The 16,946-nt window shown below is 44.3% G+C and overlaps 2 protein-coding genes across 4 annotated transcripts; one reads left to right on the top strand and one right to left on the bottom strand.

The window, feature by feature from the left end:
• Positions 1-376: 376 nt before the first annotated feature.
• map3k12 (mitogen-activated protein kinase kinase kinase 12) lies at positions 377-11,113 on the top strand. Of its 2 annotated transcripts, none has more exons than XM_054788918.1 (14): positions 377-623; positions 1,593-2,116; positions 3,175-3,406; positions 3,486-3,677; positions 4,089-4,247; positions 4,467-4,625; positions 4,792-4,900; positions 6,287-6,396; positions 6,618-6,734; positions 6,822-6,956; positions 7,025-7,751; positions 7,830-7,897; positions 8,025-8,322; positions 8,395-11,113. In XM_054788918.1, exons 2-14 carry the CDS (start codon positions 1,654-1,656, stop codon positions 8,548-8,550), a joined length of 2,925 nt encoding a protein of 974 aa, XP_054644893.1. In that variant the 5' UTR covers positions 377-623; positions 1,593-1,653; the 3' UTR covers positions 8,551-11,113. The 2 variants fall into 2 exon arrangements, with proteins under 2 accessions (XP_054644893.1, XP_054644904.1); XM_054788929.1 differs by having other exon boundaries at positions 3,223-3,406; positions 8,395-11,112.
• Positions 9,904-16,249, bottom strand: pcbp2 (poly(rC) binding protein 2). Of its 2 annotated transcripts, none has more exons than XM_054788944.1 (13): positions 16,089-16,249; positions 15,177-15,317; positions 15,050-15,073; positions 14,935-14,967; positions 14,712-14,828; positions 14,484-14,615; positions 13,723-13,851; positions 13,570-13,644; positions 12,142-12,201; positions 11,779-11,851; positions 11,634-11,689; positions 11,376-11,545; positions 9,904-11,039 (listed from the first exon to the last, which is right to left on the bottom strand). In XM_054788944.1, the coding sequence occupies exons 2-13, from the start codon at positions 15,243-15,245 to the stop codon at positions 11,003-11,005; spliced, it is 975 nt and encodes a 324-aa protein (XP_054644919.1). In that variant the 5' UTR covers positions 15,246-15,317; positions 16,089-16,249; the 3' UTR covers positions 9,904-11,002. The 2 variants fall into 2 exon arrangements, with proteins under 2 accessions (XP_054644919.1, XP_054644930.1); XM_054788955.1 differs by having other exon boundaries at positions 12,160-12,201.
• Between the last annotated feature and the right edge of the window lie 697 nt (positions 16,250-16,946).

The raw sequence follows: 16,946 nt of genomic DNA, 5'->3' as shown, positions 1-16,946 counted from the left end.
CAGTCTTAATATTTTATCAGCATTTTACTTTTTAATTCTACTTGCTGACTAGTATCTCTCTGATGCAGTTGTGCTTTTTGTGTGTGTGCAAACAATAACAATTGCACTATTGAATTCCCTGTGTGTCAGCCACAACCCGGCCTCTCGGATGCATGCCAGGATGAAAGGTGCCAAGACACATCATCAGTCTGGATGGCAGCAGATACATGCCTTGTACCCCCCCCCCCCCACACACACACACACACACACTCACACACATAAACACTAAAACACCACCCATTGACTGTACACAAAATGGTCCATCATGACAGATGCCATACGAGATAGGCAATCCAGCGCCCCCTCGTGGATCATCCTGCCATCTCCGTGACGTCAATTCAGCACTGGGAATGAGACAGCTCCGTCCCCCCCGAAACCCAGCGCGCCTCACGTTGCATGGGTCCCCAGTTACTGATACACATTTGCCCGCTGGGATCCATCCCAGCGACGTAAAACTCCTGGATAACGGGACAGGAAATAAGCGAGACGGACAGAAAAACACACCGTTTGTTGTTCATCGTGAGGAAAACAGAAAGCCGAGCCCACCCTTTCACTTGACAACGCGACAACAAGCAGGCAGAAAGGTATGGGAATGTCATACGATTCGCTTAAATGTTCATTTTAAACAGTCAGGACTGGAATCACGGTGCGTTTGCGTGTGATGCTTGGTGCCGCTCACACTGCACCAGTGAACTGGCGATGAAAGGCATACGAATCATCGTCGATGCTGAAACATCATATATGTGCAGCGATGAAGCGCACATTCCGTGTCATTTGCGCCGGTGCCAACATTGAGTGAATGTACCGACGATGCGGCACTTTGACTTGGCACGGAGCATAGTAGGCTTTGGGCTTGCAATGCATGCTGCTGAGTGTCAGCATCACATCCTCGGTTATTTTAAGATTGATCTCCCTGCATGAATGCATGCATGTGTGTATGCGTGCACCCTCGCACAGGCCCACTGGTTGTTTTTATTGCCTGATTTGCACGCTTCCCTTTCCTCAGTGGTTCTACTCATCTCATGCCGTGGTGCAGTACAAGACATGGAGCGGCTGTGGGCTCTTTGAAATGGCCACATGTGCTCCCCCTTCTCTGCCTCACACAAACACACGCTCAAAGTACACAGCCTCACAGGGGCGATTATGCAATTCGTAATTTTCTAGGAGTGCACACAAAACTCTATACTTGATGTATACTGGGAGACATATTTGGGGGCTGGTGTTTGTTGCTGTCTGAGTGAAGAGCAGGTGACAGAGCAGTACTACCTGCTTTGCTCGATTCATTCATAAAGAACATTTCCACTCTGTTGATGGCTCCACTGGGCAGGCTGCATGGCTCCCCATTCATAGGCAGCAGAATGAGGCTTCTCTGCACGACTCAGGCAAAGCTTTTTAGAAATGCGTGATTAGACGTAGGACTGACTGATTGCACAAATGATACCCTTTTGTGTTTTTTCATTGCTGGAATAAAATACAAGCAGATTTTCAATGTGGAGTATATTTTCCTATAATGCTGGCAATTATAATGCATCTTATTCAATCTTCTCCTTTAGGTTGTATTCCCAGCTTTTCATCCACCATCCACCCTAACCTGCTGGGTTGGGGAAACCCCTGATGAGTGGGACCTGTATTCATGAGCCCCGTGCCCCTTCCCCCTCCCTGTCAGGCTTCAGCACCCCGGTATCAGAACCCCCCTATCGAAGACTCGATGGCGACACCCCTGCCTGCACCCCGGAAACAGACCTGACCCCCACACAGTGTGTCCTCCGAAACGTGCTTTCCATTGACACTGGTGGCTCGGGGGCACCAGGTGGCAGCAGTCCCACTCCCAGTGATGGACCTTCAGGCCACTTTGATAACAGTGTGCTAAAACTACATGATCATGACACCTGCCAGTGTGGCGGAGGGGCCGAGGCAGGCCACAGCCCAGAGGCTGGTGCTGTCCGGAGCCATTCGGAGAACATTCGGCTACAATCGGGGACTGGAGGTTTTTTGGAAGGACTGTTTGGATGCCTAAAACCTGTCTGGACCATGATCGGAAAGGCGTACTCTACTGAACACAAGCATAGCCATGAAGGTATGTGAGACCAGAAGCCGTGTGTTTTGGATATCCTTATTATCTAAGTCCATAGAACAAAGAGTCAATCAGATGTCTATGCCACCTTTTTCGTGAGTTGTTGCAATCCTAGTTATAGAGATGTATTATGGGAAATAAACTATAAAATTGTATTTTCTAATGGTGAAAGCTGAGGCTGTATGCCTCTTTAACTTAACAACTTAAACATGGCACATGTTATTGTATGGCACATTACACTGTAATAAAATCAGCTTCAAAAATCATCATTAAAGTACAAATATTATGTGGAAAATTAGCACCTGTGATGATTGCATTGCATTGCATTGCAATGTTTTGCCCTTGTTGTTATTGTTTCCTTGTGACTGCCGGTCTTCTCACCTGGACGTGGGCTTTTAATCTGTGGCAAAAGTTGTATTTTTGAATGATGGCGTTTAATTGACAACAGATGGAATGCCACCACATCATCAGGACGTTTCCAAAAAAAGGTTCTTTATCATATAAAATAAAGATATCTTCTGGTGCTTTTACGGAAGTAGGCCATTATTTGTATTGTGTGCATCAGCAGTATGTCAGTGTTTACTACACACATCAGGTACAGGGAGTTTTAGCAGTTATTCGGGGGAAGCGTCATGTGCATCTGTCTCTGCTAAAGCGGGGCTCCAGAGAGCTTCACACTTCAGTGGACCTCATGAAGAATAGATTTGCTTCCCTCTTTTGCTGTGCTTGGCACGTTTCTCTTTAGTCACCAAGATCTCGTGGTTATTTAAGACATGCACAACAGCTGTTTTTCCTTTTAGCTTCATGAAGCTGGGTAAAAATATGTTGCTCCGTTGATTAATTAATTGCTACCTCATTTGTTTGAACATGGCAGGCGTTACTTTGCAATACGGCCATCCTATGGTGTTGCATGCTCTGACTCCTTCCTGTCCCCACTGGCAAGATTGACATTTGGAAGCGTCACACTGTGGGGCAGAAATGAATTAAATGCTTCCTGTGAGGGTGCTACTGGCTGGCATTAAAAGGAAAATATGTGCAACACTTTATATGTGCAACACAAGGCATTTGTAAGGCCTTGTGTTTTTGCTTACTTGTCTGTGTTTGTTCAGAGTGTTGGGAGGTTCCGTTTGAGGAGATCTCAGACCTGCAGTGGGTTGGCAGTGGGGCGCAGGGGGCCGTCTTCCTCGGCAAGTTCCACGGAGAAGACGTGGCCGTAAAGAAAGTGCGAGACATCAAGGAGACTGAAATCAAACACCTTCGCAAACTCAAGCACCCCAACATCATTACTTTCAAGTAGGGAAACCCTTGTGTCCTACATTCAAGTTGTTTATCAGCATAACTCCACCATTAAAATAGTGATGCTCTCTTCCAGGGGTGTGTGCACCCAGGCTCCTTGTTACTGCATCTTAATGGAATACTGTGCCCAAGGCCAACTGTATGAGGTGCTGAGGGCAGGCCGTAAAATCACACCCTCCCTCCTGGTTGACTGGTCCATGGGCATTGCAGGAGGCATGAACTACCTACACCTTCATAAGATCATACACCGAGACCTCAAGTCTCCCAAGTAAGTCGACCGTTCATCACAACTAGCTTTAAATGTGTTATTTGTAAAACCCAGGGTCAGCTTGACACGCTCTAAACCAATAGGAGGCAGCATCCGCCACCATGAGGAAAAAGTGGTGAAGAAGTATGTTAAAAAGAGTGTTAGGTTTACACAGCCTCACATAGCAAGTATGGTCACAAGCGTTTGAGAATTAAATAAATCATATGGCAGCTTTAATTGCTTCAGAATCTTTGACACTCACAAGCCATATGTCTCACCATTGCCCTCCTAAGTTTGATAGTAGTATTACAAGAGGAAACTCACAGGTTGCCTTTTCAAAACATGAATGTTTCAATGTTTTGAGTTGTCTTCTGACACGTGTCAGTTATTGAGTGATTGATATTTGATGGATACAATGTTGCTGTTTTTCAGCATGCTGATCACACACGATGACCTTGTGAAGATCTCGGACTTTGGAACCTCAAAGGAGCTCAGTGACAAAAGCACCAAGATGTCATTTGCAGGCACTGTAGCCTGGATGGCACCCGAAGTTATTCGGAATGAGCCAGTGTCAGAAAAGGTGGACATCTGGTAGGTCCAAAGGATGCTTTCTGCTAGAAAAAACGCTTCGTATTTCCTTTTTTTTAAATATATTGTTTGTCAACCTTATATTACTGTTACTTTCTAGTTCTGTGTAGTGATTTTCTGTTTGTAATGTGATGCTAGGTGTCATTTGATCTCTCGTTTCTCATTTTCAAATGACCTCAGGGAGACCATCTGAATATATTTAAGCTTTAACATGACTTTCAGGTCATTTGGAGTGGTGCTGTGGGAGATGCTAACTGGGGAGATCCCTTATAAAGATGTGGACTCATCTGCCATCATCTGGGGTGTGGGAAACAACAGCCTCCAGCTGCCCATCCCCGAGAGCTGCCCTGATGGCTTCAAGATCCTACTCAGACAATGCTGGTGAGAAATTATTAGATTTATGAAGTGAGGCTGGGTGAAGAGTGAGCACAGCCTTGGAGGAAGAAAATGAACAGATAAAGAGTGCAATGTTGTTTATCTATGATTGAGGGATTAATTTTTGGTACAGTGTAAATACACCCAGTTGTGTATAATCTGGGTTTTGCAGGAACTGTAAACCCAGGAATAGGCCTTCTTTTCGTCAAATCCTTCTCCATCTGGACATAGCTTCAGCTGACGTTCTTTCCACTCCTCAGGAGACGTACTTCAAGTCCCAGGTATTGCTGCTTCTCTTAGCATATTAAATGAGAACATACTGTATGTAATACTGTGGAACCTCGGTTTTTGTCCTTAATGTGTTGCAAAAGGTCATACAAAAAACGAAACGTGGGAAAATTAAATAAATTGTTTCCATAGGAAATAATTCGATGAATTTGTTCCAGACACCCAAAAATCCATCCGCTTATCCGGTCCTCGATGTGATGGAGTACTACTTTGAGCTCCTGCCAGATGACCGAACTCCTCAGCCTATCTCTTAGGGTGAATCCAGCCACCCTAAACTCATTTGGGCCATTCGTATCCACAATCTTGTTCTTTCGGTCACGACCCAAAGCTCATGACCATACGTGACGGTTGGTATGTAGATTGACCGGTAAATCGAGAACTGTGCCTTCTGGCCCAGCTCTTTCTTCACTATGAAGGTCCCGCACAGCGACTGCATTAGTGCAGGCACTGCCACGAGGTGCTTGTCAACCTCATGCTCCAGCCTTCTCTCACTTGTGAACAAGACCCCCAGATACTTGAACTTGGGGCAAGACCTCACTCCCAACCGAAAGGGTGCAATCCACTCTTTTCCGCTTGAGAACCATGACCTCACATTTGGATGTGATGAGTCTCATCCCAGAGGTTTCACACCCAAGGTCGCAGCTTGAGGAGGTCATCAGGACCACATCACCTGCGAATAGCAGAGACAAGATCCTAAGTCACCCAATCGCCCTCAATGCCTTGGCTGCACCTAGAAATTCTGTCCGTAAAATTTTGGAACAGAATTGGTGACAAAGAGCAGCCTTGGCGGAGGCCGACGTTCAGGAACAGGGAACAGGCTCGACTTACTGCTGGCAGTGCAAGCCATGCTCCTCCTCCGGATGTACAACAGACCGAGCAGTTTGACGCACTGTTTGGTCGTGTGATAACCGAAAACCAAGGTTCCACTGTACATCTCAGATACTTTATATGGAGACGTGTTTTAGGATACATTGGGGAAGTATGGAGTTGATTTGGGAAGACTATGTGTAACATTTCTAAGGCCAAACGTCATCATCTCTTTTCTAGTTCTTTGCGAAGGTGATTGATGGGGTTGAGTTCAGGGCTCTCAAGTTTTTCCACATTAGATCCATTCAAGCATGACATTATGGACCTTGCTTTGTACATTGGGGCTGAAATAAATGTATTTGTTGATGCTAAACTATGTACTGTAGTCTAACCCTTGCGTGTCTTAAGACTATCGTCCATATTGGACTTGCAGTATAAAGACTGGACGTACACAGCCAAACACTCACACAGTCTAACTTCGTCATCTGATACTGTCTGCCAAAGAAAAGAGAAACGCCAAAAGTCAGCTCTAACAAGATGCAGATGCTTAACAGAAAATGTGCTCTCATCAGGCTGAATGGCGAGACGAGGTGAAACAGCACTTTGAGAAGATTAAATCTGAGGGCACTTGTCTGCACCGACTTGATGAGGAGCTGATCAACCGACGCAGAGAGGAGCTCAGGTTTGTGTTTCTGAACGCACGCGCAGCATTTTCTTCGCTTGGTTGTGCTTTTATTGTTTGCTTACACGAAGAGGCCACTTTTCACTCTTACCATTTCTTGATGTCGCCTCTTTGTCTGTCCCCGTTGGTGGATGGAGTGTCTCGAGTGCATGCCAATTGCTGAGGATTTGGAATCGCTCATGCGTATGCACGATGACATCAGCTGCCTCTTTTCTCCTCAGACATGCTTTAGACATCCGTGAGCACTATGAGAGGAAACTAGAGCGGGCGAACAACCTCTACATGGAGCTCAGCGCTGTCATGCTGCAGCTGGAGCTCAAAGAAAAAGAGCTGCAGAGGTTCGACTAAAATTCCTGAACACATTCTGTCTTTGGCTCATGATGACAATCTTTACAATGAGTCACTCGTTGCGTGTTTATCTCCAGGAGGGAGCAGTCCTTGGATAAGAAGTATCCGGGGTTTTTTAAGCACCACAGCTCCAGACAGAGCAGCTCTTCTAACAGCATGGACAAGCTCATCAAGAAGAGAAATGTCCCACAGAAGCTTCCTTCAGGAAAGAGGTGTGAGACTCATGTCAGTTGTTAAGATTATAGGATTTATTTATTGTCTCTCTCTCTCGTTCTTTCAGGCCAGACATCCTTAAGTCTGAGGTAATCATTCCCAAAATGGATTCCTCTGTAATGCAAGTCACTATCCCAACCTGCCCCACTAGAAACTCCACTTCTCCCAGCCGGTCTCGAAGGGTAAAGACCCGTCACCGCAAGCCTGGAAAAGGCAGTAGTGGAGATCTGGCAGTACTTAAAGCTAATCAGTCGTCTCCCAATAGAGAGACTGTGGCCCAGGTGAACAACTCGGCCACTAACTCCTCCAAGCAGCTGCTGGAGCCGTCTGCGGCCCTTAGGGGCTTCAGCCACGAGCAGCAGCAAAGGCAGCTATCCTCTTCCAGCCCCGACCTCATCTGCACCGCACTAGAGGCGGGCAGTCAGAGAAAAGAGGATCCACCTCTGGGTGGGCTAGAGAGAGGAGGGAGCCTCAGCGCCTCTGCAGGATTAGGGGCATCAGAGGCAGGAGTCGCCGGTTTGGATGATCTCACAGAAACTCCTCCACGCAGCGACACTCCTAGCGAGGATGCGGCATCATTCCCGTTCTCAAGCAGCCCGGACTCACCTTGTGGGAGGGGGGCGGCATCAGGGCGCGGCTCTTTGGGATCACCACGCCTGCCCCATGATGGCGGGGAGGATAAAGAGGATGGAGCCGGCGCTGTGAGGTTGCCCCGAGGGGCTTCAGGGGGAATTGGAAGTCAGCACCTCACACCTTCAGCCATTCTGTACAGGGCAGCTATTACACGTAAACAGGTAAGCGTGGGGGATATGTTTCTGGAATTGTCCTGGAAATGCTTTCAGCATTTTCACTTTTTTTGATGGTCACTGCAGAGGCGTGGGGTGTCATCAGAAGAGGAGGAGGGTGAAGTTGACAGTGAGGTTGAGTTACCACGGAGACGGTGAGTAACTTACTGTCCTTCGTCAGTGTGAAATGAATGTGAGCCATTATCTGTGACAAGTTGCTTATGCATTATAACGTAGTCTTTATGTCACTCTGTTTAATTCTGTGTTTTGTTTGTTCCTCAGACGTCCGACAAGCATCACCAAGTGTCAGTCGGTGTCGACCTTCAGCTCAGAGAACTTGTCAGTTTCGGACGGCGAGGAGGGCCACACTACAGACCACTCCCATAGCGGCACTCCTGATGTGGTCAGCACCAACACGGATGACAGGTTGGACTACCGCAGTGACGACCTCCTCTCTCAGGGCTCCGAGATCCCGGCAGACAACACGGATCCTGCACAGACTTCCGATGGACTGTCAGAGAGAGAGGGAACGTCGGGTCAGGCCAAAGCTCAGCTGGAAGCCGAGCAGAATCCAAATGAGGTGAAGTAGCTCTAGAGATCTGCTTGTCTTCTTCCTGACATGTGTGACTGACATCTTTCAGTCTGTCCTCAGGGTCGTGTCCTGTGTGATGATTCGGACTGCGACAGCGCTGAGCTGGACCAGTCGGGCAGTGGAGAACCGAGCCGACCCCCCAGCGCTGGAGCCTGGGCACCGCCCCTTCAAGCTTATCAGGGGTCACCACAGCCGCCTCTCACAGGACCTCCATAGATAACTAGACTCAAATACCTCTAACCACCATCACATTAGTGCACCAGTTGGCCAGTGCAGCATGCCATGAGGGATCACACCTGCAGTACTACACATCTCAGATCAAGTTATGAGGGCTCCCAAGTGCACTGGCTGGCTTAACTCCCATCACATGGCATTTGTCACAACCTGACAGTCATTGTTTTTCCTTTGGCAGCTTGTGAGATAATCAGATAAATGTCATTTTACATTCAGTACTGTTTGTAGGCAAAGTAGGTACAAAGGTATCCTTAGCCACGGCGCCAGCCCAGACCACCACACACCCAGTCCTTTAATCACACTAACGATCACTCTGGGAGCATCCCCATACAGTAAATGCTAATGAATAATAATGTAAATAACCATGACATACCACATGGGAAATACATTATTTTATTTGTAAGATAAAATCTAAGAATACATGGTATGCAGCCCTGTGAACAAATGCATGACTATATGTTTATAATTTAAGATTTGAATGTGTCGGTTTTATATTTTGTGAAAGTTCACACTTTTTTAATCCTGAAAATATTTCTTCAGTTATTTATGTTAATAAATGTGAGCACGAAAAAAGCGTGTAAAAAAATGGAATGGGAATTTCACAAAGATAACACTCATGGTGCGCAATTTGGGTTTCTCAGTAGGTTTTTTTTGTTTTGTTTTTGTTAAACCACTCCTGCTGAGTTTCCAGCACGAGACTTACGTGAGGTTTTTACAGAGGTCATCAGATATGTGATGGAAGGGAGACCTTTCAGTTCACTCAAAAGGCAACTGTTACCATTGTAAAGTAGAAACTTCTAAAAGTGTTGTTCTTGATGAGTGTTAAGTAGTGCCTGCACTCACAGCAACAACCTCCTCTAACATGCACCGCACTGAACCAGGACGTCTTACGCTTAAACTCTCTCTCAGCAGCAACACTGGTGCAGGTGCTAATAAACGTGAATGTGCTTTCGTAATGAACTTAAAGGACTCACTTAATTCAGTACGTCTGTCGCCTTCATAAAAATCTCCACGTCCCCCTCGACCCTTTAAGATTTATGCAGGAGTAGCCTGGTAAACAATATAGAGCACTTCTCTGTGGTTACTAGTAGAAAAGTTAAGTATCCTTTGAATAGAAATGTTTTGTTTTTATACAGCATTGCACATTGTACCTGTAACATAGGAATTATATCAAAAGAAAATTATGAGCTACAATAAATAATGTATTGGTTAAAAAAAAAAAGTCTCTTTTCTTTGTTTAAAAAAAGGGAATACTGTGACGCCTTAGACAAGGTGAGAATTTAAGCTTGAAAGCTAGTAAAGTGTTAGGAATAACAGCAGAAGGAAAACAAAAGGTGTGTTTAAACATTTCACATTTTTTTATTTCTGTTTTTTATGTCTTCAACAATTTCATTGCACCCAGATCTACTATAGTTTAAAAACGTGCACAAAAAGTGAGTTTCATCTTCCTGCAAAGAATAAAAAATTAAATCTTACCCAGGCAAAAACGGATCGCAAGAAACTAGTGTTAATTCTAGAATTCTTGTCCTTCTAGTTTATCATAATTTAATACCTCAGCATAATATACTTTTAAAGACCAATACGTCTTGTAGTCTTGCAGCATTCCCCCAGCAGTTAAAAAAAATATTTTCTCTATTTAAAACATTTCAATGTTATAACCGCCATTATTATGGTCTTTAGTCATTTCAGTGAAAAGAAAATATTTTCCTCTTACTCAGACCCACTGTCGGCAGCACAGCCCACCTGCCCACATCAGAATGCAATACAAAACAATAGGCAAAACGTCTGATCAAAAAAAGGAAACCGATGGAAAAACAGGAATGACACAATTACTCAGAAGATTCGGTGAGACAAAATGCAGTTGCAAATTCATACAATGGAAAATTGCTGTATAGCGTAGAACTTTTCTGCATTCAACTTCAACTGAGGCCACTTAGACCCTTTTAAAACCCGTCAAATCCACAATGCATCGCTCAGGAGGCACAGCTCCTAATATAACCACTAGATTCTCTTCTTACAAGGAGCTGTCTTAAATAAAAATAAATAGATATTTAAAAAAGGAAGGGAACAGTCCATCTATAATTTTGAGTTAGTTTTTTTCTTCATTTTTACATTTTCTAAGAAAAATCTGACATAAGAAAAACATTATTTATGCTTTTTCAGATTTTTCTAAAACATTTTTACCTTTATCAAGATCATACAGATATACAGAAGAACAAGAGGAGTCTTTAAAAACCATATGTAATGGGAATTTTAAACTTAATAAATAAATAAAATACCATTATCATAATGATGCTGTAGTTACAACCAAGGCGTACAACCCAAAGCAGAGGAAACGTGAGTTCATAGTATTTTTGCATGAAGTTCAATAAGGGACCTCTTGGTAAAAAGTTGGGGGAAGGGCAACTTTAGATGCTGATGAAGATCCTCCATGTCAGTTGGCTGCAAGTCCAGTGGCTTCAGAAGAGAGCCTGAGCACAGCAAACAGGATGCTTCAATCAATCTTGGCAATTGTTTTAAATCATTACAAAACAAATTGTATAGTGGCACATCATGTTTATGGATTTAGACAAACACCAGACATGCAATGTCAATACCAATAAAAGCTGCAACTGCATTAACAAGTTTGAAAATAAGAGATGATTTTGTGCAACTGAAGTTTTTCTTTTACAATAATGACTCTGCACTGCTAAACTTAATAGTATTCCATTTTCCATTTGTATCATACAACCAACCAGCCAGAGAATCTTCTCATTTGACATTTATCAGTCTTATACTTTGCAGTAAAGGGTGTGGGGCAGCATTACCGAGCATTGATAAGGTACTCAGCAAGGCTGATGCTGGCATGGGAGCCAGTGATGGTGACTTGTCTGTCAGTGGAACCCTCCACAGGATTCGCAATCTTGATCTGAGCGCCCGACATCTGGCGGATCTCGTTGATTTTTGCCCCCTGACGGCCAATGATACAGCCGATGAGCTGAAAGAACACAAGAAAGGTGAGAACAGAGCGAAACTCTGGAAAGACAGTGTCTAAAAAAAAATGATGTTAAAACAGACGGTCTTACATCGTTTGGAATGGTGAGCTCATGAGAGCCAGTTTGTGCAGAGGCATCCATCCCAGCTGCAGAAATGCAAACAAAAAGCCCATCACATACATAGTAAATGAATGTCAATATAAAGCAGTGACCCTTTTGGAGGCTGCCCACCTACCCTGGAAGCCCTGGTTGCTGTGTGCAATGGGGAAGGGGCTCTGCTGCATGGCCAGCTGGTGAAGTTTGGTGAGCTGTGGAGACAAGGTGGGGGGGACACAGCAAACATAAAAAAAAAAAAAAATCATGAGTGGGAACATTCTGAGAGCCTTCAAAACCAAGATGTTGTCCCTAGAGAGTTGTGACAATGAGAGAAAGATATGAAATGGATATTTTATCCTGAAGTTTTGACGCATGTTCATGTAACACTTTTAATTGAATAAATGGGTGTGCAAGTGAGACAGAAGTAACTGGAAGCTATGATGAAGCAAGAGGGTGGCATGGCATCCCGGGACCAAACTTGCAAATATATTAGATCACTTACAGAGGGCCCTTCACTTACATCAGGCTGAGGAATGGCGTGCTGCCCTTGGACAGCGTATGCCTGCAAGGAGAGAATAGCACTTAGGAGGTTGTGACAGTGTCACACACAGCGTACTTCCATCATCCTATCCATCAGTCCTCTGTCCTTGGGGCGCTCACAGAACAAAGTCAGGCATGCTACAAAGGAATGGCAAATTGTTGAGTTTTTAATGCCAGGTGGACAGAAATACAAACTCAACACGAGGGGTGGGCATCGAGTTTCGAGCATCGAGGGGAACCGAGACTAACACTGTGATTCTCCCGGGATCATTTACATTTTCGATTCCTAGTTTTGATGATCACTTCACAAATAGCCACGAACACCAACGAAGAAGAAGCCGCTAAAAAGTTTGGCTTACTATCATACAAAAAGACCATCCTCATGCAAAAAAGGGTCAACATGATTAAAGAACTCCTGATTCATGGTGTGGAAATAACAAGAATACCTCCTCAAAACAGTCAGAATCAGGTAAGTCAAACAAATTGACATAAACTGTCTCATGCCAATGTAACCGAGGGTTTCGGGGTGCCTGGAAGTTCGGTGTAAATAAAGGACGCGAGCTACGGCTCTAGGAGGTAAATTTATTCATGTGCACAGATAATCTCGTTTGGCGACAGTCAAGATACCTTCTCAATCCACACAACACACTTCCGGCCTTCAAAATAAGAGCTCTGTTGGCTACATTCTGTTTACTTATAACAAAATAAGGGTGTCGACGTCGACATCCCATTAGAAAAGGTAGACAGGCTACATCCATTTCTCAATTACTGGGCAAAATTGGCCAATGATGTATTGCATCAAAAAATGTAAGGATTTTTGCATTTAATTAATGGGCATTTTATTCACTCTATGCTAATAAGACAAATGTAAAAAGTAAAAAAAAAAAATTATGGAAAAAAAAAAACAATTTGGGAAAAAATAAAACAGATTTTAACTATATCAATAGCTGCAGCATCACACACACTCACTAACACATAAACAGCATATGTGGAAATGTTTTTTCACAAGTAAACATCTTTTGTGACAGTGTACTCCTATAAAAAGAAACATTTATATTCAAGTTGAATGGTTTGATATTTCTGCGTATACTGGTTGAAAATAGCACTGTGAGAAATTCACACTAAAGGTGACAAAAAGTTCACATCATGAAACAATTCATGGGGAATTTCAGACATTTCATCCAATACGAATTCTGGTTAGCGCCCTCATTTAAACCATGCAAACCTTTATGACAGTTATTATGAAGCATCGGAAGAGAGAATCATAAGGAATCAGAATCGAAACGAGGAACCAGAGCCAGAATCGTTCAAATTCAAACCATGCCCAACCTTACTCAACACCAACTGTGTAACTGTAGAGGACCAAACAAACATATGCCTTGATGCTTACCTGACCACCTGCAAAGATGACAGGCGAGCCTGAGGGTTTGGGTCGATATGGGATGGTCACTCCCTTTGGAGGAGACTGAGGAAACACAAACAACATTGTTGAACAGTGAACTTACCAGACTCTCTAAAAGTAGCATTGCATTTGAGTCTTTACCTCAAGCATGACAACACAGATCTGCTTGACACACTCAATAATGGACTGTGGGGTCCCTGCAACAGTGATAGCACGCTCTGTTGAGTTGGGCAACATGTCCCCTGCTACTTGTACCTGAGCTCCTGCCGACTGTGGACACACAGAAACATGTCAAGACTAACTAACACAAGGGAGAGTTTATTAAGAATTACAAACGGCAGTCTGTAGAATGTAAAAAATGTTGCCACATTGAACACGACAAGTTGTCGCCTACTTTACATCATTTGGCCATTAGCCACTGTAAGGTGAGTAACAAAAAATGGAACGCTGCAGCAAAGTGGAGACCACGCAAAGTAAATAATACTGTAGAGACAAGTCCAGAGCCAAGACTCAGCCACAGGCTACGCTAACATTACCGTGTGTTTGTTTTTGTCACTACCTGTCATACAGATGCAGCAATGACAAATCTGCTCGATCAATGAGCAAGCCGCAGTGGTTTATAGCATTAAATATGGTATTAAATCATCACACTAGAAATAGTATCTGGTTGTGCAGATGGAAAAGCATCCATAGCAAGTACATCCATGACAGGCTGAGTCTGTACCATGCAGGGAGTAGAAAAGGGACATAAAAATAGCATGTGTCACGATTCATCAGCATCACTTGCAAAGCAATTCATTTGAATACTCTCAAGAGTTTATTTGCCTCACATGCAAAGCATTGGCAGACATTGCTGTGATTAGCAACAAGATTGTCTCTCCCAATAGCTTATGAAGACAAACCTCTCTAATTTCCTTGATCTTGCATCCCCCTTTGCCGATGAGCGAGCCGCACTGGCTGGCAGGCACGACGAGGCGCATGGTGACAGGCGGTTTGCTGGTGGCTGTACTATTAGTCATTGAGGTACTGATGTCCTAAGAGAGCGAGAGAGAGATGACAGGCAATTGTTTATCTTAAAATCCTCCTGCGGAATTATGCCTCATTTATCAAATGTAGTATGCAAATTCAACCTCTTCCAGTTTCTCAATGATCATGGAGAAAGCCTTGAAAATTGAGGTGGTGGGTCCTGCAAGGGTTATAATCCTCTCTGGACAGTTCCCCTCTGAGATGTTGATGCGAGCACCACTCTGCATGCACAAACAATATGGAAACTGATGCAGCAGAATCATATGATGCATGACTCAGAGCCACGCAGATGGTCAGTTTCCTTGTGTCTTAAGTTTTGCATCTCACCTCCTCTCTCATTTTCTTGACAGACTCTCCTTTCTGTAGTGTAGATAAATAAACAGATTTTACATACCAGGAGGCAAGACATAGATGCATCCATCTCATAGGAAAAACAACATACCTTGCCAATTATGCTTCCAACCTCCTACAGACGACAACACAATGTGTTCAATTTAAAGTAACTCTCTGCACTAAGGCCAAAGAGTCCATTAATTACCCTATGAAACCTTGCATACAATCACACTCACCTTTCCATGCATGAGTAATCTGATGGTTAAGGTGACATTAAGTCCTCCTTCAACCATACTTGAGTCCATTGCTGCTGCTGCTGCTGCTGCTGCTGCTGGATGTGGCAGACAGGAGTGAATCTTTGGTCACTGGATAAATGTCTGCAACAGCATGAAAACTTATGAGATCATCAAAGATGACTAGAAGCCAAGAAGTCGATCGTTTCTTCAAGAAGCTGCCCTCAGTGCAGAGGTTGAGCAGAGTTAAAGTAGCGACTATCTTTTTTGAAAGCTGCGATGAAGCGCTTCACCATCAGCGTGAAACTGCGAAAGAAAGAGCCATTTAACTGCTGCAATTCACATTACATTGGCGCGGCTCCACTCATTCACAGCAATACAATGACCCACTGTCTTCCCCCCCCCATGGCACCGACTATTTCATGGTACCGAGCAGCAGAAGCGAAACAAGCTATAAATACAGAGTTTTGATACAGTATGAATACACACACTTCGGATTGAAGCACCTTGATACGAAGTGCTTCTTACGGGGCTCAGACTCGGACGCTAAAATCGAGAAGACCTACTCTAAGGTGCATCACGAGCGATCATGCAAACAGCTCGACAAGTTTGACACTACAACATTCAAACCGCAACTGCATTGACGCCTTGCTTATTATTAACGTGAAGACTAGGTTATGAGCAACACAGCAACGCAACACAACACAACATGAAGCAGGGACAAGCCTGGACTGTTTAGCATAACCGGTAATTTTCCATCCGGCTTGCTAGCTTAAACGTCTCGTCGTCCAGGACATAGCCACATCCCGCGGCCTTCGAGCGCACTGAGGAACACCGGGAGTTATCACTGCCCTTCAATCTACACGCAAAGCTACACGATAGCAGCAACAAAAAGCATATTTTGTGCGTTCTTACCCGAACTTTCTGCTGTCGTGTGTGCTGGGGGGTGGGTAGGGTGGCAAGGGAAGAAGGGGAAGAGGTTCGGGAGGGAGTTTTTGAAGGATCCGGGGAAGAGGGAAGAGACGCCGCGGTTCGATCGTACTCCACTCTTATGCTTAGCACAAAAGCGAGACTGTATTCAACTTTGACCTCTCTACTGCCCCGCCCCCTTCAACACTAAACGACGCCCCTTTGCATTAGCAAACGTACAGTACTGTACATGCAGTCTATTTTCACATGCTGTACGACAGTAAAAGTAAAAGCTTTGACTATAAAAGTAAAATATCTGTACAAAATATTGTGCTTTAACAATTCATTCATCACCATTGAAAAACAAAATTATAAACGTATTTTTTAAACATGAAAACTTGTCTAAAAAGTATTCAATCCCCAGCTTTAAATGTTTGAATAGACTATTTTCTTTAATGTTGCCCTTGTTGCAGTGTGATTATATCCACTAGATGTCAGAATGAGACAGAGAATCAGGATCTTCAACCGTTCACTGGAGCTGTGTTAAGTGCCCTCCTTCTTCAAACGCTCCACCATCATCCCTGTCCCCAAGAAAGCCTCCATCTCAGAATTAAATGACTACTAGACCTGTGGCCCTGACATCTGTGGTCATGAAATCCTTTGAGCGACTAGTGTTGAGCCACCTGAAGGACATCACAGGTTGCCTGCTGAGGCCCCTGCAGTTTGCCTGCAGGGCAAACAGGTGGGTCGATGATGCAGTCGTCTGCACTACATCCTGTATCACCTCGACTCCCCAGGGACTACAAAGATCCTGTTTGTGGACTTCAGCTCGGCATTCAACACCATCATCCCTGAGATCCTCCA

Source organism: Dunckerocampus dactyliophorus, chromosome 1, assembly GCF_027744805.1.
Source record: "Dunckerocampus dactyliophorus isolate RoL2022-P2 chromosome 1, RoL_Ddac_1.1, whole genome shotgun sequence".
In the NCBI taxonomy this organism is placed as follows: domain Eukaryota; kingdom Metazoa; phylum Chordata; class Actinopteri; order Syngnathiformes; family Syngnathidae; genus Dunckerocampus; species Dunckerocampus dactyliophorus.
This window is presented reverse-complemented; position numbering and strand designations above follow the sequence as displayed.